Source organism: Vombatus ursinus, unplaced genomic scaffold (genome assembly GCF_900497805.2).
Source record: "Vombatus ursinus unplaced genomic scaffold, bare-nosed wombat genome assembly UNPS02014794.1, whole genome shotgun sequence".
NCBI lineage: Eukaryota > Metazoa > Chordata > Mammalia > Diprotodontia > Vombatidae > Vombatus > Vombatus ursinus.
The window spans coordinates 258,437-282,764 of NW_020954572.1; the positions used below are offsets into that span (position 1 = coordinate 258,437).

Consider the following 24,328-nt stretch of genomic DNA (forward strand, 5'->3'; position numbering starts at 1 on the left):
GAGTACGACCAAATACTGTTTGATCATTTCCTTCATTTATTTTGCATTTCCATTTCCTGCTAACTTTTCCGCCCCTATTCTTCTGGTCCAAAGATCTTATCCTTGGAAGAGAAAACAGAAGCAAACTAAGTTGAAGCTTTCAGCCTTCTCACGTGTGTCTGCTCTATTATTATCCTATTCTCAGTGGTCCTATTATCCCTTCTTCAATCCATCTTTTGTCTCTAACAAAGATTTTAAAATCATAAAAAAGAAATAAGCTTTTTGTTGGTCTTAGCATTTTTTCCAAATTCACATCATTCTGGAATTTAGGATGCCTGACAATTCCTCCAAGACCATTCTGCTCTTTTCTATTTCTATTAATCCTCAATTACTTATCCTTGGTTCCATCTTCTATACATGTCTTTTAAAAATCTGTCAGTGAGGCAGTGTGGCAAAATGGAGAGAAAGTCAGTTTCAAAGTCAGGAAGACCTCGGTTCAAGTCTTGCATACTGACATGTACTGGCTGTGGAAGCCCAGAAAAATCACTTCATTTCTCAGTGCTCCAGGCACTGAGATAATACCTTGGAAAAAAGGCACTGACCTGCATTGGTGAAGGGAATTTCCTCACCCGGAAATCTTCAATACTGATGAAAACACAGGCCCTATCCCGATCCCCAGTAAGTTCTTTGTATATCCATATCAGTCTCTTTAAGCAGCTCAACTTATTCCTCATCAGAATAATTTCTTCTTGGGGATTCAGAATCTCATTTCTAAGAGCTTTCCATCTAATTCCTCTCATTTCTGTTGTCCTAAGGGAATCCAATAAATTAATTCATGCTAAGCTGTTTATTAAAACTCAACCTCACTATCTCCCCAGGGATATTTGCATTTTAAACTGTAACCATGTCATAATTCAAAGTAATAAAGCTCTCATGATAGGATTTCAGAAACTATTAGTAGGGCATGAGGGAGGTATTTGGGGATGGTAGTATTTTCTCCCCAAAAGTCACCATGCATGTTACTACATTGTACAGAGCAGAAAGCACTGGATTTTAGGTCAGAATACAAGAGTTGGTGTCTTGATTTAGTCTCCAGCTTTATTTCCTTGGACCTGAGTCTATGCTGACTCATCTGTAAAACAACAATTAAAAAAAATTACCTACAACCAAGACTGCTGTGAGGAAAGTGTTTTGTTAAGTTTAAAATGCTACATAAATATTGGTTATTTTAAGTCTAGCCCAAATAAGGAAACTAAAATCTAGGAGAGAAAACAGAAATTGGATCCTTAATTGAGTAGATGCCATGTGTACAGATCCAAAAACTGAAGTAATGATGGTTAGATTTATAGCTAGAAGAGAAGCCACCCATTCCAACCATGCTTTCTTTGCACGTGAGGAAACCGAAGCAAAGAGAGGTTAAGTCATTTGTCTTGAGACACATAATTATTGAATGTTCAAGTCAGGGTTTGAACCTAGGATCTCTTGACTTCCAGTCCGGGATCTACTGAATAGGAGAATGGGAGGGGTACTTTGTGGAGGTCTACACTGGCTCGAAAGTAGAGAGACAGAACCTACATAAACCTTCATAGTTCCTTCAAAGGAGAGCACAGACAGATCCATCCAAATATGCTTCTGATGACCAACCAGAGGTAACAACCCTGACCCCAGAAAAAGAAACTACCCAAGACAACTGTTTCTTAGTAATAAGCCTCACCTCCATACGGGCTTTATAGAAATCCACATCATGCAGTTTTTCCTTGCACCTGACCAATTCCATTTCAAGCCTCTCCACTCTGTTGGCCCGCTCTCTCAAAGAATCCAGTTCATCTCTGTAGGCTCGTGCAGAGCGGGCATCAGCGCCAAGGTGGATATTCTGGATAGATGGACAATGAAAGAAGAAAACCGGGCACCATGTTATCTTCAGATGTCAAGGCATGTTAACAAGAGCTAGGGAGCCAGGGAGAGAGGGATCTATTGCTTGAAAAAAGAAACATGGGGAATTAAGGGTATCCAGGAATTGCAGGAAAAGGAAAATGCTGGTGTCTGAAGAAACTGTCTACCAACCATTCATTACCAAGTAGGTAGGTGGGCACATGCAGAGAATTGCTGCAGAAGATGGCTATTGCTACTATAATTCTTAATATTCTCAGTTAGCTTTATCCTCAGAAAACTCTTAAGAAACTATATGGGAAATAATTTTACTTTTGCTTTAAAAAAAAAAAAAACCAACTTCTGATGAAGTACTCCTTAACTACATGGTTGGCTGGGCACATACTGAGCACTGCTGTGGGAGATGGCTATCACCTCGGAATATACTGGGAAATAAATGTGCTTCTGCTTTAAAAAACAAAACCAAAAGAATTCCCGATGAAGAATGCCTTAACTTCTTGGCTTTTATTATTAACCTTCCCAATCCCACTCCTCTAACTCTTAATCCTAAAACATGGTATTCTATACACTGTAGGTGCTTAATAAATGTTTGCCAGATGGAAGCCTATCCCTCCTTACCTCCTGCTTGATTTTCTGCAGTTCCAGCACCAGCTGATCAATTTCATGCCGAGCATCGACTAGCTGCTCTGATTTCTCCTCCCTGAAGAAAGGGATTTAGAGGTGAGAGCTCAGAGAGATAACAATATCAACAACACAAAGCCTGTACAGGGTCAGAGAGGGAGTGGGAGGGGGAAAGGAAATTGAGTCCTTTGGGAAAAGCCACAAATGTAAATGGAGTTTGCAGAAATGAATCTGCCTTATGAATTCCTTCTGTTTTCTCCTGGCCTTTCCCTAAGCTCATATCCACCAGGCATGACAGATCCCCTGCCAAGGTACTACCTGTACCAGACAAAGAAGAACTCATCTCCACAAATTACTCTTATGACCAAGGTCTGATCACAGGGATCTGAGTTCCTGCTGCAAGCACCATCTCCTCCAGCCCTCTTCCCCTGAACCAAGAAGTTTTGGGGACTTCCGCTGAGGGTGGAGGAGTAAAGAGCAACCCCAAGATAAAGGAGAGACGGAGAGACCACCGTGAAAACCAACCAATGGGAGGAAAGACAAAGTAATCAAAGGGAGGTGGGGCACTTTTAGAATAACAATATTTAAGTTTGCCTGTCTCCAACTGAGAAAATACAAAGTGTCCCAAAAGTCATAAAGTCATTTTGAATTTGAATCTTAATAAAAACCAACTGTTTGTTAAACAGGGTGTCCCAAAAGTTTTCTGACAGTTTTAAGTTTAAGGCTTAAAACTCCCCTAAGACTTTTGGGACACCTTGTATAACAAGGTAATATTTAATTCAGGCCCTAATTTGTTGGAAGGGTTGGGAGGAAGAGGAAGGGATAAAAGATATGTTTTTTTGAAAAGCAACACAGTTTCACATGACTGCACATGTATAATCCATATCAAACTGCTTTCCTTCTCAATGAGGGGGGAGGGAAGAAAGGAAGGGAGAGAATTGAGAACTCTAAAATTTTTTTTTAAAACAAATGTTAGAAATTGTTTTAACGTGTAATTTGGAGGGAAATAAAATATGACATTTTAAAAAAAAAACAACACAGTTAAGTATAGTAAGAACCGTATCAAATGAAATTCACTCATCACATAACTAAATGACAATTTAAAACGCAACTTTGAGCTCTTTGATGAAGGGACAAGTTTCCCGATGACTTACAATTCCTGCCGGATCCTCCGTAGCCTGGCCTTGGTGTCGGCGAGCTCTACGGCCAGATGCTGTTTGTCCTCACTGGAGAGGCTACTGGTTGGGCTGGGGGTGGAGTCAGTGCTGGACAGTTTCAGGGGGCTGGGTGGCTGCTGAGACTGCAGATAATCTCTTTCCTGGGTAAGATCCACTATTAACTTCAGTTAGGAGGGAAAAAAGAGACAAAGGAAGAAAGATGAGCATGGGATCATCAATTTAAAACTGGAAAGGACCCTTAAAGGCGTACAAGTCATTTTATAGATGAGCAAACTGAGGCTCCGAGTTAAGTGACTTGCCCAGGGCCATACAACGATGGTTCCCTCCAAATCACTTATGCTGTATTCTCGTCATACAATTTCATGTATCATAGTATTGTAGATTTAGAGTTGGAAGGTACCTTAAAGGCCAATGATACAGCCTCTAGTTTTACAGGTGAGGAAACGGAGTTTCAGAGAGGTTAAACCATTCGTCAAGGGTCACATAGCTTGTGAGTATGAGGTAGTGTCTGAGGTAGAGTTTGAACTCTGGTCTTTCTGACTCCAAATCCCTTGCATTATACCTGTCCCTCACTAGTTCTTGGAGAGATTGACTAGATATTCTCTTGGGGCCCTCCACTTCTAAAGTCTACAGTTCTAGATATGGACCAGAGAATGAGTAGAGAGAAAGAAGAGGGCATATTAAATTAGATGAGTCTTAAGAGGCTGAAGAGGAATATCAGGAAAAAAAAATAAAAAACTTGTCCCAGGGAAAGGCAGCAGAAGGGCAGCTAGGTGGTACAGCAGATAGAGTATTGGTCATGGAGTCAGGAGGACCCGAGTTCAAATCCAGCTTCAGATATTTGACACTTACTAGCTGTGTGACCCTGGGCAAATCACTTAACCCCAACTGTCTCACGAAAAGGAAGGAAGGAAGGAAGGAAGGAAAGAAAGAAAGAAAGGAAGGAAGAAAGAAAAGAAATCAGAGATATTAATGCCCTGGCAAAGACTGCTATTATCACCAGCCCCCTGCAGCCTTTCTGCACAATCCCTCCCCATCCTCTGCCAGGCCATTCTTTCGAGTACTGGGGGGACCTCTCAGACATACTTCTGTGCATTCGTCTCTCTCATCGATGAGTCGTTTGAGATGAAACACCATGTTTCTTGAGAGAGACTCCAGCTCCTCTGGGGCCATGTCTGGCAACTCCAACCACTGCAGGTCAAACACGTTTTCTTGGTTCTGGGTCACCTGCAAACAATGACAGACACTGTTGATGGGGGCTCTTAGAAAAGGAGGGAGGAGGAAAGAATACGGCTCAAGTTAATTATGAGCAGGGAATTGGTAATGGTAAATGGATCAGAACAAATATAAGATGTAGGCTTTAAATTTCTGCTGAACACCTGTCTCCTTTGGAAGGCAGGTGAATTATTAATCCCATCACACCGAGGCAATTTGCCAAATGGAATCAGAAACAGGTAGCACTTCAAAAATTATCTTAAACTAAGCCTTATTGAACAAAGTCATACTTGTCCCGAGAATACCTGGATGCGTTGTTCTACTGAGTAGCCCTAACTCCAGAAACTAATGCCAAAAAAGAGATTTTCACTGAAGTCAGTCAAGAGTCAAGAAAAATCAATTTAATAACACTAAGTAGATTCCCTTTCTCAATTATCCTGCCCCTAATCACAATACCCCCCTCCCCAATACTCTCAAGTCTACCAGGTTTTATATTTATTACCAACCACCTAATTAGTAGGATTCTAACTCTCTGTCTACAGCACTCCTTACAGGTATCCACCATAGCCCTGCTCGAAGACCTGAAGCTGGTTATAATGATGATTACTATTAGCTGTAGTGGTAACAGCTTCAGCAATAGTGTTATCTTCCTTGATCAAGATGGGGGGAAAGTAGGTAAGTGCCCAAAGTACTACCAATTATTGTCTCAAGAGTATGACAGCTACATTAAAATAGTTGACTCACCAAGACAAGCCTGCAGGCACATGCATTTGAACACACACACACACACACACACACACTCTCTCTCTCTCTTTCTCTCTCTCTCTCTCTCTGAGAGAGAGCTGCAAAGTCCCACCAGGAATACCCAAGCTGACTCTCATTGCACTGGGATTGGGGGGGGGGCAGCACTTCTAGAAATTTCTGATTTCATCCTTTAAAATGACAGCAACTCAGTGTCTTTTCTCCTCGCTACTGACAGTAGCAGAGTCTTTTTCTTTAAAAAGAAACGAATATTTGAAAGCAGGGTGACATTTGCCAGAGTACATTTTAGAAGTATGTAAATCAATTCTGAGCCTAAACCAACTGACAACATCACTCTTAAAAATAGTCTCAGCCCATATTAGGTAATAAGTAGGAAACAAAAGGGGATTTAATTAAGGGCTTATAAAAAAAAGGAGAGAGAGAGACGGAGACAGACAGAGAGAACACACACATATGTTAAATGGCTTATGATCGTATTTCCAAACGTAATTATCTTGCCTGTGCTGGATGAAATTCCAAATTAATAAAAAGCACTAGCAATGGTGTTGACCTTAAGCTAATCCAGTACTGAGAGCTCAAACCTCATAATCATCACCGGCGTGGTACCCCACAGCCACGTACCCCTAAAGACACAGCCCACCTCACAAAAGCTAAGAAGAAGAACCAACGCACCTCCTGGATGTGTGCCACAATCCCAGCCTGGGTTTCGATGTCCAGCTGTTTGATTTTTTCAATAAACTCCTCTTTCCTTTCACACTGTAAAGGGATGAAATGTTAATGGAAGTTGCTTTCTTGGTCAACAACAGGTTCCGTTTTTTAACGGAGAGGCTACCTCAGGTACATAAATGAATTTAAAAAGAAAAGGAAACTTCCTTCTTGCCCAATCTGGCTACCTCTCTTAACGTCCTAGAAGTTCTCCCCATGGCGCTCTGGTTAACACTTCCATTCAAGTTTCCACACAGGGATCGTGGGGTCATTTAGCCTCAGTGCCTGATTCCTTTGGGTGACGTGCCCCATGCTGAAGAAAGGCAATGACGCCTACGGTACAGAGACTCTTTAACAAAAAGCGCTGCAAATAGCCAGAAGCAGTGGAGGCACTTTCCCCACAGCACTGACTATTCCATGATCAGGGCAGTCAGTCCCCAGGCCCAGAGGATCCTCCTCTGGCCACCACACAAGCAGCCCAAGGTGGAAACAAATCTAATACCTAGTCACTTGGTGTATTTAAACGTGTGCTGCCCTGTGAGTCAGCAGACATGGACACTTAGAGGATACAATGGAGAGACCACTGGACTGAAGAGGCAGGCAGACCTGAGTCTGAATCCTACCAGAGACACTTAGTAGCTGTGTGACTCCAGGCAAGCCAACCTCAGTTCTCTCATCTGTAAAATGGGGTAATCGCAGCACCCAACTCTCGGGTTGTTGTAAGCATCAATGAGATAAATTACATAAATCTGACTACAGGCCAGCCTCTTAACCTCCGAGGGCTGTAGGCATCTAAGATTTTAAGTCAGGGCAGGTAGGTGGCACAGTGGCTAGAGCACCGGCCCTGAAGTCAGGAGGACCTGAGTTCAAATCCGGCCTCAGACCAAACACTTGACACTAGCTGGGTGACCCTGGGCAAGTCACATAACTCCAATTGCCCTCCCCCCACAAAAAAAGATTTTAAGTCAAAGATGAGCTTTCAAGCTGATATTTGCAGAGGGCACTTCTATACTGGAAATTCCATAAAATAATGAAATAACAGGCTGAGTATCCCAAAAGTGTATGCATATGTATCTATGCAATCTGTCAGTTTGACTGCACGTAGATAAAGAAGTTTTACAAACTCTAAAGCACAATATACAAGTTAGTCATTATTATGATTATCTGGTTTCTATTCCCAGTTTTACCACGAAACAAATCACCTCTCTGCACCTGGATGTTCTTGTCAGAGCAGGCTCTCAGATCCATTTCTACTCTAAAGTGTCACTATATTAGAGGTGGATATACATAGATATACACATGCACTTTTGAGGAGGCAGTGAGGCACTCAACCTATTATTTCATCGTTTGAGGGAACTCCCAGTGTTGAAACACCCTCCACCAATATCAAGCTGAAAGCTCATCTTTAACTGAGAGGGTCAGAGTCATGTTTGAGAAGCAGTACTTGGACCTAGGTCTTCCTAACTCCAAGGCCAGTCTTCTAGTCTCTATAGCATACTCCCTTTCATATACAAATGCACACACACCCACACATGAACACAGCAAGATACAGTGGATAGAGAGCTGGGCTGGAGTCCGTAAGATGTGGATTTAAATCCTGATCCTGAGACACATGCTAGTTATGTGAACCTGGACAAGTCCCTTAACTTTTCTGTGGCCCAAGCAACTCTTTAAGACTAGAGATCTCAGAACAGGTACCAAGCAGTAACAGTTTTTTTTTTCTTTTTCTTTTCTTTTCTAGGCAATTGGGGTTAAGTGACTTGCCCAGGGTCACACAGCTAGTGCGTGTTATGTGTCTGAGGCTGGATTTGAACTCAGGTCCTGCTGACTCCAGGGCAGGTGCTTTATCCACTGCGCCACCTAGCTGTCCCCAAGAGTTTCTCACCAGGAGTTCCTTATACCAATGAAACCATAAATCCAGGCAAAAGCAACATGTAGCAACTGATCAAAGAACTGTCCAATCTCTACTCAGGGGCACAGGGCAAATGCTCCCTTTACCTGGCTTACCTACACAAAGTGTAATTTATTATAGGAGCTGCATGTTCCTAGAGGGGCAGCATGGTACTGGGGATAAAATGGTGGACACCGAGTCAGTAAGAATTAGGTTCAAATACTACCTCTGATACTAACTCTCTAAGGCTATATAAATTAGAGACAGCTGCAATGTTCATGAGGGAAGGGAGTTTCCAGGGGGATAAAAGTCACAGGTCATTTATGTATTAGGCACATCTGTTAGGTTAATTAATAACATTATTAAGTTCTTATTTATTCTAGAATAGTTGGCTTTGATACATCCTTGGGCTGTACCATCAACCAACTAAAACACCATGTATCATAACAATAATCTCATCCCTCACCCAGCCCCAATTCCCCAACCCCCAGATCCCCAACTCCATGCACCAACCTGAACAGCACAGCCCAGCACCAGTAAGAGGACCTTCTTAATTTCATCCATACTTTTACCTAAAACAAAAGAAGAGTCACATAGGAAATTTAACTCATGTATACACACACTACTCTACTAACCACTAGCCATTTATTTATGGACAAGTCCAGTGGTGGCCTGTATTTGATGGCACTCTTTGAAGTTATAATTATATAAAATCTGCTAACTGGTTCCAGCCCTAGTCTTTGCAATTAGCTACCTAAAAGTGACTCCTACCCTCCTCAGATTTCTCAAAGCAGCTCTCTGCCTGGACCTCTCCCCACATTCTACCTATATAATAGTTATTTACATACATTTTTAATCCACCCAAGTAGAACACGGGCTCTTTGAAAACAGGGGCAGTGGCGTATGAAAAGAACGCTGAATTTAAAATTAGAGGACCTGAGTTCAATTCTCAGATAGGCTTATTATTACCTTGGAAAAACCATCTAACTTTGCTGGGGGCCTATGAGTTGCCCCATCCGTAAAATGAGAGGCAGCACAGTCTATGGGAGAAAGGGCTAGCCTTGGACTCTGGAAGACCTGGGTTCAAGTTTTGTCTCTGACACAAACTGGCTGTATGTGCTTGAGAAAAATCATTCGGCCTCTCAGTGATGTAGGCAGCTCTCAAGAACTACAAATTAGAGAGGAAGCTAGGCAGCACAGTGGATAGAGCACTGGTCCTAGAGTCAGGAGGACCGGAGTTCAAATCCTGCCTCAGACACATAACACTTATTAGCTGTGTGACCCTGGGCAAGTCACTTAACCCCAATTGCCTTGCTTAAAAACAAAAACAAAAACAAAAACAAAAAACTACAAATTAGAGATGCATCAATGGGAAGGAAGGTTTCCACTTTGGAATCCTAGGATCACTGAGCTAGAAGGGACCTCAGAAGTTAAGTCCAACTCTCTCATTTTACAAATGAGATTCTTTGAGAGATTACATGACTTGCCCAGAGTCTCAGAACTGGTATGAGTATGAGGTAGGATTCGAACCCAGGTCTTCCTGACTCCAAATTCAGCATGCTGCCCTTCAACAATAAAAATCACAAACCTGGACCAATAAACGAAGGAATGAATAAAATAATTAGATGGATGGATGGATGGATAGACAGATGGATGGGCAGACAGATAGACTGGATTAGATGGAGATTCAAAGACAAAAATCAACAGTTTCAGCCCTCAAGGAGCTTCCATTCTATTGGAGGAGACCACAAATATATACAAAGGAAAAGTGCATGCAGATTCCCATTGTGAGTCATAAGCAGTCACACTGCTGAGGTGAGGAACCTGGAAAGACCATTCACCATACTCCACAGAACTGCGTCCCCAGGGAGGCTTGGAGAAGGGGAATCACTGTGGAAATCCAACCTAGAGCACAAGCCAGAAGGGCAAGGCCTAAGGAAAACATGCGCCGGTATTATCTGCATCCTGGAGATTAACAAGCAAAGTAACCTAACTCAAGACTTCTTGGCAGAAAATGGGAGGTGGACATTTGCAGCCAAACATACACAGCTGCACACTGTTTACAGCAATCCATTCTAAAACAGGAGGAAACTGTCTAAAGTCACCCACCCATGGTGGTAATGGAGTGGGTGGAGTAGAGGATCAGTGAAAGAACAATACAGAATAAGGGTGCTAAATGATGCCTCCCCATCACCCCAATATTCCAAGTTCCCTGTCCTCTTCCATTTCTAGAATTCTATGCATCTATAAAATTTACCCTTCTGTAGGTGAACACGATTGCTCTTCCTTCCAGAGTTTCTAAATAACTAAGACATATTGTCATTTTCTCTCACTGAGACGTGTTATAGTAGGGTATTCAGGTTGGTTAACAAATAGAAGCAGATCTCCTTTACCAACTGGAATCTCCCCACAGCTGACCACACTGTCCCGGCTGAGGTTGTCTTAGCTCACAATGGTGCAGTGGCTAATGAACGGCAGAGATGAGAGTGAAAATTAGAAATCTATGATGTTTGCCTGGCACGCCACTGCTACAAAGGTACAGTGGCCTACAAAACACCAAGGCTGGGTTTTATTTTTATAACTTACAGTCCAACTGCCTCCAACTAATGTTCACTGTTAAGAGAAAATACTGCTTGGAATAAATCAAAGAGACACCATAAATTTAAAATTTAAGTAAATCTGACTTCTAATCCTGCCTCAGACAAAAGCTGTATGATCCTAGAAGTTACTTAACCTCTCTCCATCTCAACTTTCTCATCTGTAAAATGGAAACAGAAATAGTGCCTAACTCACAGGATTTAAGGACAGCTAAACGTCATGGTAGATAGAGTGCTGAGCCTGGAGGCTGGAAGACCTGAGTTCAAATACAACCTCAGACACTTCCTAGCTGTATGACCCCGGGCAAGTCATTTAACCCTGTTTTTGTCTCAGTTTCCTCGTCTATAAAATGAGTTGGAGAAGAAAATGTAAAGTCCTCCAGTATCTTTGCCAAGAAAATTCCAAATGGGAGCACTTACTAATCTCTGTAACCCTGGGCAAGTCACTTAACCCTCTTTGCCTCCGTTTCCTCATCTGTAAAATGAGTTAGAGAAGGAAATGGTAAACCACTCCAGTATCTTTTCCAAGAAAATCCCAAGTGGGTAACAAAGAATCAGGACTGTTGCACCACAAAACTGTTGCAATGATCAAATAGGATAATAAACACAAAATGCTTTGCAAACCTTAAAGTATTATATATAAATGTTAGCTACTGTACTGCCTTCCAGGATGAGATGTTTTAAATGATAACTGAAAATCCTCTACTCTGTTCTTTCATGCCTCTCATATTAAAGTCAACATCTGACTATACTCTGTTGATTCAAATACTGATAAATTCCTAGGCATGATTACAGGGTAGTAAGGATGGGTTTTTTAAATAGTGAGTCACATCAGCACAGCCTACCAACCACTTTTTCAGAATAACCAAGTTCTCTGGAAATGACCCAATTTGCCTCTCCTAGAATTTCATAGTCAAACCCCTACCCCTTAAAGCTATGTATAGTACTTCTAATCCACCTGAGATTTCTGTCCATTTGCCACCGTTAAAAGTCCCCCTTTACACCCCTCACTGGCCCTGCTCAGATTTGTGTAGACCAACAGTTCTCAAATTTTATTTTATCTGAGAATCCCTTTATACTCTTGAAAATTAATAAGAGCTTTTGATTATGTGGGTTATATCTGTTGATATTTACTAAAATGGAAATGAAAACATCTTAACATTATTAGGAAATTAGTTTTGACCTCAAGGACCACACTTGAACAAACACTATCAACTCCTTTTAAACTGCTTTCCTCAGAACCCCGCACTGGAGTGATCAATAAGAAATTATTTACTGGTTAATTGACTGGGAGTTAGGGAGGCAATCAAACAGCACACATATTGTGGCGATATCTCAGTATCTCCTACAACCAATGTCTTTCACTTTATAGAATACTGTACCAATGACAAGATCCACCACCTGTGGCCACAGATAAACACAACATGGATGGAGGCCAGATTAACTCATAATTCAAGGGTTAACAAGGGAAGGAAACTCCAGGCAGGGGAATTTTTCCATGAAAACAGCTTCCATCCCCTACAGTTTTAGTATGTGTGTCCCTAAAAAGCCTCAGATATCATAGAGTCATCAGAGATCTTGAGTAGGAGGGACCTCAAAAGTCACCTTGTCTAATCACCAACTGAGATTCAGGCAAGTTAAGTGCCCTGCAAAAGGTCATCCAGGTAGTATGCTTGAGAAGCAGGATCTGAACCCAGCCTTTAATCTTAGCACATGAAATAGCTTCCCAGGGCAATTTAAAACAGCTGGATTCCACATTTACCATAAACACACAACCAAAATAGGAGTATCTCAGAATGATAACAAAATACCACCCCTTCTTTCAACCCCCACTCTTATCCAAACAACAGGCAGAATCTACTTTATTTCCTAGCTCCAAACTTAGAAAGAAAAAGCAAAATCATGACCAGTTACAAAGATTTCAATGATAGATCTAGAATCAACTAGGTGAGGAAGGAGGGCAGAGGGAGGTGGGGGGAGGGGAGGGGAGGATCACTATTATCTAGAAAATTCAGAGCCCCAACATTAGTATACCAACAAAATAACCTTTAACCAACAACACGTCTCCGCTCCTAAGACGGATGCCGCATGCAAAGGCAATCCTGTTAGAAGCCATGGTGGGTTCCAGGCTGGCTGCGGTGTGAGCATATTCTCCGTGCTTACAGACGGTCTCTAAGAGGTCCAGCAAACAAAGTTTGGTAACCAGGCAGCAGTATCTGACAGTCAGTTTGGTAAAACTCGGCATGCTAGCTTGTGACTGTCTGCCCCACACTCCTGTGCTAGGTACCCACTAGAGAGTCTGAGAAAAGCAAAACCAGTCCAAGTACCCCAAGAGCCTCCCACTTTCAGAAAGAATCAAGAACTCATTTTCTAGCCCCCTAAATGGATATGATGCATGAGTGTAAAGCACCAAGCAGGATCGTTTGTCATGGGGTTAGGTTTCTTTTCTGACAATTCTCATCTCATTAGTATGCAGAACAGAAACTTCACCCTTTCAGTGATTGCTGGTACAATCAGACTAATTTCTACTGGGACAGCCCCTCTCATTTCCCCCCAAATGCTGACATGGCTTAAGCAAGGGTTAGGAAGGAAAGAAACAGAAAGCCCACTTGACTATACTCAGAGGGACAACATAAGACTGCACAAGGCTGTTTTCTAACACTTACTCAAATACCACATTTTTAAAAACTTGTCCTGTTTCCAGCATGGAGGTCAGTAAGTTTTGTCTGCTCACCAGAGTGATGACTAGTTGTAAGCATCAGGGCAGCACATAATAGATGGAAAGATTCTGATGGAGGCCAAAGAGTGAGGTTTGAAAGGCAGGCCAAGGGCAGACTTGACAAGAGAAAACAAGCACTAAGTGGATTTAAGATTACAGACCATGTTTTCAGAAATTCTATTTCTCTCTAATCTTACAAAATCGTTTGAAATGATGGGCAAGGTCATTTCTTCCCTAGTAGCTGTCACGTAGTAGGCGCTTAATAAATGCTTATTGACTTATCTCAATCATAAGCAGTTGCTACTGGTCCAAGCTGGATATATTAAGTGTATAAAGAACCTCTTGGTGTTTTATACTGGACAAACAGCTAGCCATTGCTTTAATGCAATAAGCGTTCTCAGCCAAATGGACTGAACATAACCACAAATTATCATTAGCATCCAGCTTACCCTGCTCTTAGCTGCATAAGAATAATGACCACTGGTTAGGAAAGGTCACTGAAGGGCCCAGTTCTCCCACATATACTCCAGCAAAGATTTAAAAAGGACACCAGATCGAATAAGGATAAGTAAAGCTAAGAAGAACAATAATAAATTTCTCTATCCAAACTAGGACTGGACTAGGAGATAGTCCCACTAAGAACATCAGAGTAAATATAACATATAGCACAAAAGTTTGCCAGAGCTACCAATAATACTTCAGAGATACCCTAAGACTGGGATGCTCTTCTGGGAGATGGGATTACTGGAGGCTGTCTTCTGATAGGGAAGCTGGGGGTGGGTGGGGTGGGCGTGACTCTGTCACATTCTGATCATAGATACTCCAGGGAGCCTTTTAGACTGCAGGGCTTTGATCTATGATGATTCAGAGGAAAACTGAAACCTTCAAATGCTATGCAGGATCCCACCAGCTTGAGGTCAGACCCTACCTATTCTATCCAAAAGTATGGAGGGATGCAGCCCAGCTTTGGCACAAAGTCTCAAATCAGGAAGATTAGGAAAATTAGTAAACAGAAGATGACCAAACACAAAGAAGAAATAATACTGTGCATCTACAGCAACTCAAGAATTAAAGCCAAAAGTAGAGAGTAACTTCACAAGTATAAGCAGAATCTCAGGGAAATTAAAAGGCTTAGGCTTGGCCTCAAAGACTTCAAGAGTATGTGGAAAAAGCAAGACATTAAAAAATAATAAAAAAATTAGTTCTGGAGGGAAAAAAAAACCAGGAAGTCAAATAAATAGCTTTTGAACAAAAAGCGGTACTTTCTTACTATAATAGTGGACTCCCTGAAAATAAAAATAAAGAAAACAGAACTCAATGATTCAGGAGACAACAAGAAATATTAGAACAAATTCAAAAGATTAAAAAACTTAGGAAAATGTAAGGTATCAATTATCAAAAACGGCCTTCCTGTTTGAATAGCGCCTACCTTGTGTAAAGCATCTTCAGCAAAACAAATAAAATGTAACCAATTAAAAAGAAGAGGATACAAATATGGAGGAAGGGATGGGGGAGTGGGCATCACACGGACCTCTTTCTTATCTTAAGCACACATTTACAGTGTTTGGTATAGAAACACACTACATTCAGAGAAACAGGCAAGTAAGGGAGCGATTTAAAAAGGGAGGGGTCAGGTGGAGAGGTCAGAATCACAAACAAAACCAACTTCAACTTCAGAGATCAACAAAAGAAGTAGAAAGAATTAGTAATTGAGTCTAGCCAAATAACAAAAAACAATTAAAATCCTGAAAAAACCCACAATAACGTCTTATCTTTTTATAATGTTTTGATTCTGCCTTTCAAAAAGAACTTTAAAATCTACTGAAAAACACTTCTATTGTCACACCAGGAGTAGAGTTTGAGAGAAAAGCAGATTCAAAGTATGAGACAGTGGTGATGGAAACCCTCTCTCTGACCATTCTCAAGCGCCATCTCTGTCCTTGTCAGTCATAATGGGAAAGGAGTAAAGGGATGGCTAGTCTATTTTTTTGAGCCCACTGGAATTCTAGCCTGGTAGCTAGAGTCAGCTTCCATCAAGGCAGACAAATAAATGACGGTGGCAGTTCCCTGCCTATGATCAGATGCTCCTATTTCTACAAACAGGAGGTAGGTGATGCTACGGACAAAGCACTACCCTTGGACACCTGGGTTGCAGTGCCACCTCTGACGTTTACTTTTTCTGTGATGAGTGTCCATCTCTTTGCTTTGGTTTTCTTATCTGAAAATGAAGAGTTGGACTAGACAATTTTGAAGGTCTGGTTCAGGTCTAACATTCCATTACTGTATGTACATAATTTCCATTGCCTAATGTGTCATTATATACATGCCTAGATAATAAAATGATATCCTGGAAACTATATAGCTTCTAGACTTACCAAAAAGAGGGGATTGTAACAAAAATCAAATTGTTAACACCTTGGGTACTGGTTAAGAATAACTCTTGCTTCCTACCCAGCATTTAACACAATGCCCAGCACGCAGCAGGCGTTTAATAAATGCTTACTGATTTATATTGATTGTCAGGCCAATCTAATCTCCTTACATGATAAGAGTGATAAACCTGGTTGATCCAGAGAAAGAAGTAGCTATGATTTCTCCTGGTTTCAACAATGCTGCAGATTCCACTGTGTCCAAGCCAATCATCAATTAATTGGGTAAACATGTGAAGGCAGATACACTACACAGCTGGCTGGAATACAGTAGTCAGAGAGACTGACATCGATGAATGACCAGCAGCCTGGACATAAGTAGTATTGGTCCACTGACACTTGACATTTTTATCAGTGAACTAGAAGAATGAAAAAACATTCATGTTCAATTTGGAATTATGTGAAGAAAGTGACTAAAATGTCTCTACCTTTTGACCCAGAGATTCCACTGCCAGGCATATACCCCCAGGCAGGTCAATGAGAACAAGAAAGGCCCCATAAGTGCCCCAATATTTATAGGAGTTTTTTTTGTAGTAGCAACAAATTAGAAAGAAAGGAGATGCCCTTCAACTGGGGAATAGGTAAACAATTTGGGGTGAACGAATGCAATGTAATATTACTGTGTTGTAAGAAATAAGAAATATGGGGGGACCTAGGTAGCACAGTGGATAGAGCACTGGCCCTGGAGTCAGGAGGATCTGAGTTCAAATCTGACCTTAGACACATACTAGCTGTGTGACCCTGGGCAAGTCACTTAACCCTGAATGCCTCAAAACAAAACAAAACAAGAAATAAGAAATATGAAGAAGCATGGGAAGATTCACATGAACAGTTATAAAGTGAAGCAAAACCAGGAAAACAACATATGCAACTTCAACAAAACAATGTAAATCGAACACTGAAAAATTATGACAATGCTTGACCCCAAAGAAGAGCTAGGAGGACACCTCCCTCCATCCCCTTCCTGGTAGAAATGAGGGAAATTTTTTGATCTGTTAGTTGATTGTGCTAAAATTCCTTTTCCCTCACTCCTTTTCATTTTTTTGTTTTAAGTGACTGTTTTGGTAGGAGTACGGTACGTTGGAAAATGTAGGTGATGTAAAGACAAACGATATAAATAAAAAATTCATGGATAAAAGTTTATTCAGTTTCTAAGTGGTAAGTAAAAATAGGTATAAACAAAATATGACATTCGGACAGATGACAGACAGACATAGATGAATGGATGGATAGATAGATGCTGTTCAGTTGTGTCCAACTAGTAATGACTCCATTTGGGGCTCTCCTGACAAAGATGAGAGAGAGACAGACAGACAGAGACAGAGAGACAGAGACAGAGACACAGAGAGAGCACACAAAGTGAGAGCACATTTATTAAAGCTTACTAAGTATGTCTCAGGCACTGTGCTAAGTATAAAGTGTAAATGCAAATATAAGAAAGTCTCTGCCCTTATGGACCTTATATGTAATAGTGGAAAGACAACATAAAGGGCAGTTACTGTGGGAGGGGGTGGAGAGCAGGCTTTGGGGTTTTAAAAGAGTAGCAGGGACATGACAAAGAGGCCTTTTTCTGGGCAAGACAAGTTAAAAGCTCAACCCTAAGAGCCTAGGGTGGTTCCAAGAGTAGAGTCCAATGTTGGGGGCTGCGAAGATAGGGATGACAATGAAGGCGGGAGTACAGGAGGCAAAGTTTGGAAATGGTGACTGAGAAGAAACACACACACACATACACACTTCTTGACTATAAAGTAGATTATGCATCATGTGCAAATACACAGGAAAACTGACAAAGTAGACAAGAATATGAAACTTAAAAAGCAAACATGATACTGGACACAAAAATGTAAACATGCAGAAATAAAAGCAGACAGGGAGGTAAATCCCACATCAAGCTCAGCAGTGAACAAGCCATTATCAGCAAATCTCTACCGCTCAAGAGAATAGAGGTAAAACTTGCAGGTATTCAGGGGATGGAAACCACAGAGATGATACAAAGTAAATAGAGTGTCAAAGGAAACTTAAAGATGAAAAGGCCAAAGAGAGACTTGTAAAATCATATTTTAAAAATAGGGAGAATTTATACACAAAGTTACAATGAGTTGTCCTTGAACAAGAAGAGAAAAACAGGATATGTCATTAACTGGTTAAGCGATTTATACCTACAGAAAAATTTGCTGACGGTAAATTGCACAAATGGAAGGGCATGAAATGATCTTCTATGAAGATCTTGGGAAGTAAGAGAGATGCTTATCTATTGAGTGTGGCCTAAATATAGTCCTGCTTAGAGGTGGGAAGACAGGTAAGATGACTTGGTTCAGGTCCGTTCTTACTCTTGGAATTGATAGAGCACGGTTCATTCATCATCCAAAGAAAATAAAACGTTAGAATTCAACACCCTTCACTTTACAGATGAGCAAAGTGACCTATGATTTTTATAATTAAAACATTTCTTGGTCAGAAACAAAACTGACAATCCACTTTGCTGATTACTTTGCTTCTCTGTAAGTGAAGGGTGTTGAAATAAATGGTTTCAACCATACTTCTCAGCACTAACAACCTGTGATTCTATGATAAGACAAATACCTACTGCAGATGCCACCACTGGTATGAGCAAATAAAAAAGCAACCCCAAGATAACCATGTTAAATTAACTTTAAAAAGCAATTAATTAAAATTTAAAAGAATTAAAAAGCAACTTAATGGTTTTTTAAAAAGAGAAATACAAAACATTTTTCACATCATCTTGGAAAATATGGAACAATGAAAACAAATTCTATCCAGCAAATGTTTTCAGCTTTCCTCTTTCCAAGTCTTTTCTTCAGTCTCGCTTGTGACTGAAACGCCTTTTCCACTGTCTCTGCCTACCCAAAATCAAATTCGAGATCCACGGGGTCCTCCCTGGCTGCTCCAGGGCAGAAGAATCCCTCCCAAATCAGCTATTCATTTGAAGACAAGGCACTTAAGTCTTTTCTGGGCTTCAGCTTCCTCATCTGTACAAAAAGGGAGCTCGTCTCCACGGTTTTTGAGGGTCCTTTGAGTTTTAAATCTCTGACTCTATAACCTTAGGAGCGCCCACGGATCACCGTCTGAATCACTTGCGTACTGTCTTGCAGCAAATCTTCTACTCCTATATTTTCCACAAAGTTAATTGGGTTTTTGATCTATGTTCCAACCAGCCAAAGGTCCAACCTATGCAGTCAGATGAATCAGAAATGGCGCTCACATTGGTAAGTCGTCATTTCCTGTCTGTAAACACACAATCAATTTCATTTTCTGGTGGTGTTATTTAGTGTTTGTCATGTCTGATGCCTCTTCGTAAAGCAAACATTCATGATAAACAGAAGCTATGTCGTCAAAAAGCCTTTGGCCTCTTACGTTTCTTAAGTCTGAGTCATATTTTCCAACATATTTTTTCCAACCTCCCATGTCCTTTTTTGCATTGAAATCATCAAATATTCAAGTACTTATTTATGTAGATATTTTTTAATTTGGAAAGACTTATCAAATCCTTTATAGAATTTCTCTATCTCCTCATCCCTGCAGCAGATGTAGGCTAATGCTAATAATAATAATAATTTGATAATAATAGCTAGCATTTATATAACACTTTAAGGTTTTCAAAGTACTTTGCATATATTATTTCATTTGAACCTCACAACAAGCTTGGAAGTGGGTGCTACTATTACCCTTATTTTACAGATGAGGAAACTTGGGTTAAAAGAGGTTAAATGACTTGTCCAGTCATCACATAGCTAAGTCTTGAGCTGAGATCTGAAATAAAGTCTTCCTGACTCCAACTCCAGCACTAATTGTCATCATTAACACTTCCAGGAGGGATAACCAAGTATCCTAAGAAAATCAATCAATAAACATTTACTAAGTGCCTACTATGTACTAGGCACTGTGCTAAGTGATGGGGATACAAAGATACAAAAAGGCAGTCCCTGCCCTCAAGGAGTTTACAATCTAATGAAAGGAAAAACATCAATTTAGAATTAAGGATAAAGACAAGATAAGGTGTACAATTAAAACAGCTCCAACCTGACCTAGAGAGGAAATGGAATAGAACAGGCATTAATAAAGGCAATCATCATTTCCTATTAAAGTTTAATCAAAGTAAAATAATTGCCAAGGAAAGGAAAAATCATACCCCCTTGTCCCTACCCAAGTCTTCTCATGGTTAAAAATTCTTCATTTTTTTTCAAGGCAACTGGGTTGGGGTTAAGTGACTTGCCCAGAGTCACACAGCTAGTAAGTGTCAAGTGTTTGGTCCGAGGCCAGATTTGAACTCAGGTCCTGTGACTTCAAGGCTGGTGCTCTGCGCCACCTCGCTGCTCCAAAAACTCTTATTTCTTCAACTGATCTTTGTGTAGTCTGGTCTCAAGACCTTTCAACAGTCTTCACTAGGATCCTCTGAGTCCAGTCTAATGTTTGTTAATGTCCTTAAAATACTGAACCCCCCAAACTCTGAGTCTGCAGGACGGCAGGGCCTCTTTCATTCAAGTCACTCTCTGTCTTAAGGAAGTCTAACATGAGAAAGGGGTCATCAGAAAGGGAGAACTGAAGAGAAGAAAACCTGCATTTCATATTTTAGTCATTCCTTAGGACAGCTGTGAAACAAAATAAAGAAGCAAATGATAGAAAAGTCAATTGGTGAAGGATCTAACTTCTTGAGGATTTTAGTGAGAAGCATTTACTAGAGGTGTTTACTACCAGGAACTGACAAGGTCAATGTTCCCCTAACTTAAATGGGGTTTCCTGCTATGTGGTGTTTATGATCCAGCTAGGCCTGAGCCTAAGTAAATCTGTTTCTTTGAATACGCTAAAAGTTAACTGCTAGGTCGACCAGGTAGAGAACAGAAACCAAACTGGACCGCCAAAGCTGACTTAACCCAAAGGACTGGGACACAAGCAGGGTGGAGCAGAAAGAAGACTGGAGTTAGTCCAAATCCCAAATAACTGGGTGGCCTTAACCAACTTTCTTCTAACTCTGTGGGCCTCAGCATCCTCCTCTGTAAAATGAGGAGGTTGCAATGACCAATTACATTTCCAAAGGATTCATGATGAAGAACCTCTAGATAGAGAAGAGACAGCTGCAGTGCAGATCAAAGTATATTTTCTTGCCTTCTTTCTCTTCCTTCCTTTCTCTCTTACTCAGCTATTGTGGGAATTTCTTTTGCATAACTACACATATTTGTAATGTGCTTTGTTTTTCTTGCCCTCTCTATGAGTGGGGAATTAAGAGGGAGAGGGAGATAATTTAGAACAGAAAATAAAATTAAATTAAATTTAAGAAAAAAATAAAATGGGGGGGGTGGATTAAAAAGTCTCCAAGGTCCCATCTTCAGATCTCGTGATACAGAGATTTGTCAGGCAGAATGGCCTAAAGCCTTCCCTGGATTCTAAAACTGAAGAGATGGGAATTCAACTCGGGGTTAATGTTGCTTAAAAAAAAAAAAGTTGGTTTTCTCCCTCTGTCATCCACATGTGTCTGTTGTTTCCTTGTCAATCAATTTAATTAACAACATTTCATTAATCACCTACTACATATCTATCAGATACTGGGCTGGGCACTGGGGATACAGAGGGGGAAAACAAATACACAGCTCCAGAATCCAGGATTCAGACTTTTTAATATTAAACAGAGATGGAAGATGGAAGATGGAAGGCACAGCAGGTGCGGAGAGGGGGAACACATTTCTGCTTTCTAAACCTGTTTCTAACTACGCCATGACAGACCATACATGGCAGCAGTACCTCTACTGGACTACATATCCCTATGGGGCCAAATATGTAATCAATGCTTTGAAGAAGGGAAGGAAATATAGCACCTACTATGTGCCAGGCACTATGCGAATCACTTGACAAATATTACCTCATTTGAATTCCTATCTTCTTTCCAGACTGTCCTCAGGCCTGTCACCCCCTCTGTGAAGCACACTCCCTGATTACTTTAGTTAGTAGCTGTTTTTCTTTCTTCTAGATTATTTGAATTATATGCAACCATGTACATGCTATATTGTCATCATCACTCTGACCCTCAAGAAGGTAAGCTTCGAGATGGCAGGGAATATTGGGTTTTGGGGGAGGGATTTTAGTCTTTGCATACCTAGCACCTACCATTGTGCCTTGGTAAATGGGAGTTACTGAAATACATTTTAAATTGGCGATCTCGCACTTCTTCATTTCCTACTGACTTAGACTCGACTGATTTTCCTATTCCCCTCGTTACAAAATGCTCAGAAAAGATGAATAACAACAACAGCTGACAGTTGTAGAGTATTTTTAAAGTCTGCAAAGCGCCTTATGTGTATCATCCCCTTTGGTTCTCACAACAAGCCAATGCGAGAGGCATAAGTCTGACTACAAAGAGGGTGGTCAGGTGTTCCAGCACACCTTGGGGCAGGGCATAGTGGACAGAGCACTGGGAAGACCTGAGCTCAAATCCTACTTCAGATGCTAGGCCACGTGACCCCAGGCAAGCCACTTAACCTTTCGGTCTCAGTTTCCTCAATTGTGTAATGGAGATAAAAAGAGCACATCCCTTCCAGAGTTGTTGTGAGGTTCAAATGAAATAAAATCTTTCTATCACTTAGCATAGTGCATAGCACATAGTAGGGGTTTCATAAATGCTTGTTACCTTTCCTTCCCCTGGGGCCACACCAAATCCATGCTGGCTTCACAGTCAGGGAGGTAGGTTCTAAAGGTGACATTAATATCCCACTTAATAGATGAGAAAACTGAATCAAGTGTCAACAAAGACAGGAAAGGGTTACAATTAGTAACATGACCTCTTCTGGACCTGAAAGCTTATGTCTACCACCTACCAATAAAGTGAAATGTCAACAAGAAACAAAGGTCTTAGCCTTGCTTATCCATCAATCCATCCACAGCTATTTCACAATGTCCTACTCTGTGTCAGGGGCAGGGCATTAGAACACTTAATTCTGTTTACATCAATTTTACAGAGAGATTGCTGCTTAATTTCAAACAGAGACTACTACATAGAGTAGGTGCTTAATGCAGGTTTACTAATGAATGTACACATAACATCCACGCCACTACTGATTAATATGCCCACACATTTTATTTGGGAGAAAGCATGTATGAATGAATAAATGAATGAATGAACAAATGAATGGCACAGACAAGTCCTCCAAGACAAACTGCAAGTCAGATGTTAAGTTCTTGGGATCAGAGAATTTCAGGGCTGGAATATATCTTATCACCCTCAAGAATCAGCTGGATGGGAAATGGAAAGTGATTTATCCTTATAGGAGAAAATGTGCTCTTGCCTTAATGCCACTGATAATAAACCTATCGTTTTAAATCTGGAGACCATGGAGATCCTCCACATTGTGTTGGATCCAACCTAGCAGCCCTTTGCCATGAGCTGTACAAAAAACCTGTGGAACTGACCAGGCTTGGAGATGTAAGAACATACTTACCAGACAGGGGGTCTTTGCCAATCATCAAAACATTGGGTAAATTCATTACAATCAGCTGCTGGAGGACTTCCTAAAGAAAGGAGATAAGAAACAAAGCTCAGAGAGATTTTACTTCATGCACAACCAAGCAATGTGGGATGGAAGACCACCTAAAATGGGTCATGGGGGCAAGTCCCAAATGAGAAACATTGCAAATTGTTAAGTTCAAACAGCACTGACTTCTCTAGAATGGACATAAATCACAGCTAATCTATGCCCTATCTGGACTACTGTGCTTGAGGAAATTGGCTGCATTCTGGGCCTTTAAGGGTCCAGAGTAATCTGAGCCCTCTTAGAAGGAGGTCCCAGTATTGGCTATCAATCATATCTTTTCTTTTCTTTTACACATTAAACCACTTTTTTATTTTTTAAATATTTAATTTTTTCCCATTACATGTGAAAAAATTTTAACTTTTTTTTAAATTTTGAGTTCCAAATTCTCTCCTTCCCTCCCTGCCCCCCTCTCACTGAGAAAGCTATCAGTCATATCTTGAAAGGTGTGTTTTACAAGTCTTTTCACTCTCTGGATGCTGGGAGGATCCTAGCAGTTTTACAGTACAGGTACCTGAACTTGCTGTAAAGGATAATGCAAGGATTTTCCTGCCTAGGAGGCTTAGAGGCATGTAAAATACAGGTTCAGTCAATGAAGGCTTTCCATGCAAAATATTTACTGAGTCTTGACTGACACTGTTTTTTTTCTTCCTTATACAGAGTCCCTAGCTTTAAACAAATCTAATATAAAATACATTAAATAAAAATAAAATATATGTAATAAATTAAAATTTATATATTAAAATATAAAATATAGAAGGATTTAGAGTCGAATAATTAGAGATCATGTAAACCTGTCACTTT

At 40.7% G+C, this 24,328-nt stretch overlaps 1 protein-coding gene across 4 annotated transcripts in view; it reads right to left on the reverse strand.

Annotated features, from left to right (window-relative positions):
* CCDC88C (coiled-coil domain containing 88C) overlaps positions 1 to 23,500 on the reverse strand; it is a 126,426-nt gene extending 102,926 nt beyond the window's left edge. For all 4 annotated transcript variants that reach the window (XM_027869911.1, XM_027869910.1, XM_027869912.1 and 1 more), the window contains exons 1-7: positions 23,435 to 23,500; positions 8,755 to 8,813; positions 6,318 to 6,401; positions 4,755 to 4,895; positions 3,645 to 3,829; positions 2,488 to 2,569; positions 1,694 to 1,852 (exon numbers count right to left, since the gene is read on the reverse strand). In XM_027869911.1, the coding sequence (XP_027725712.1) occupies positions 1,694 to 1,852; positions 2,488 to 2,569; positions 3,645 to 3,829; positions 4,755 to 4,895; positions 6,318 to 6,401; positions 8,755 to 8,813; positions 23,435 to 23,480 (756 nt within the window). In that variant the 5' untranslated portion in view covers positions 23,481 to 23,500. The remainder of the gene's footprint in view (positions 1 to 1,693; positions 1,853 to 2,487; positions 2,570 to 3,644; positions 3,830 to 4,754; positions 4,896 to 6,317; positions 6,402 to 8,754; positions 8,814 to 23,434) is intronic.
* Between the last annotated feature and the right edge of the window lie 828 nt (positions 23,501 to 24,328).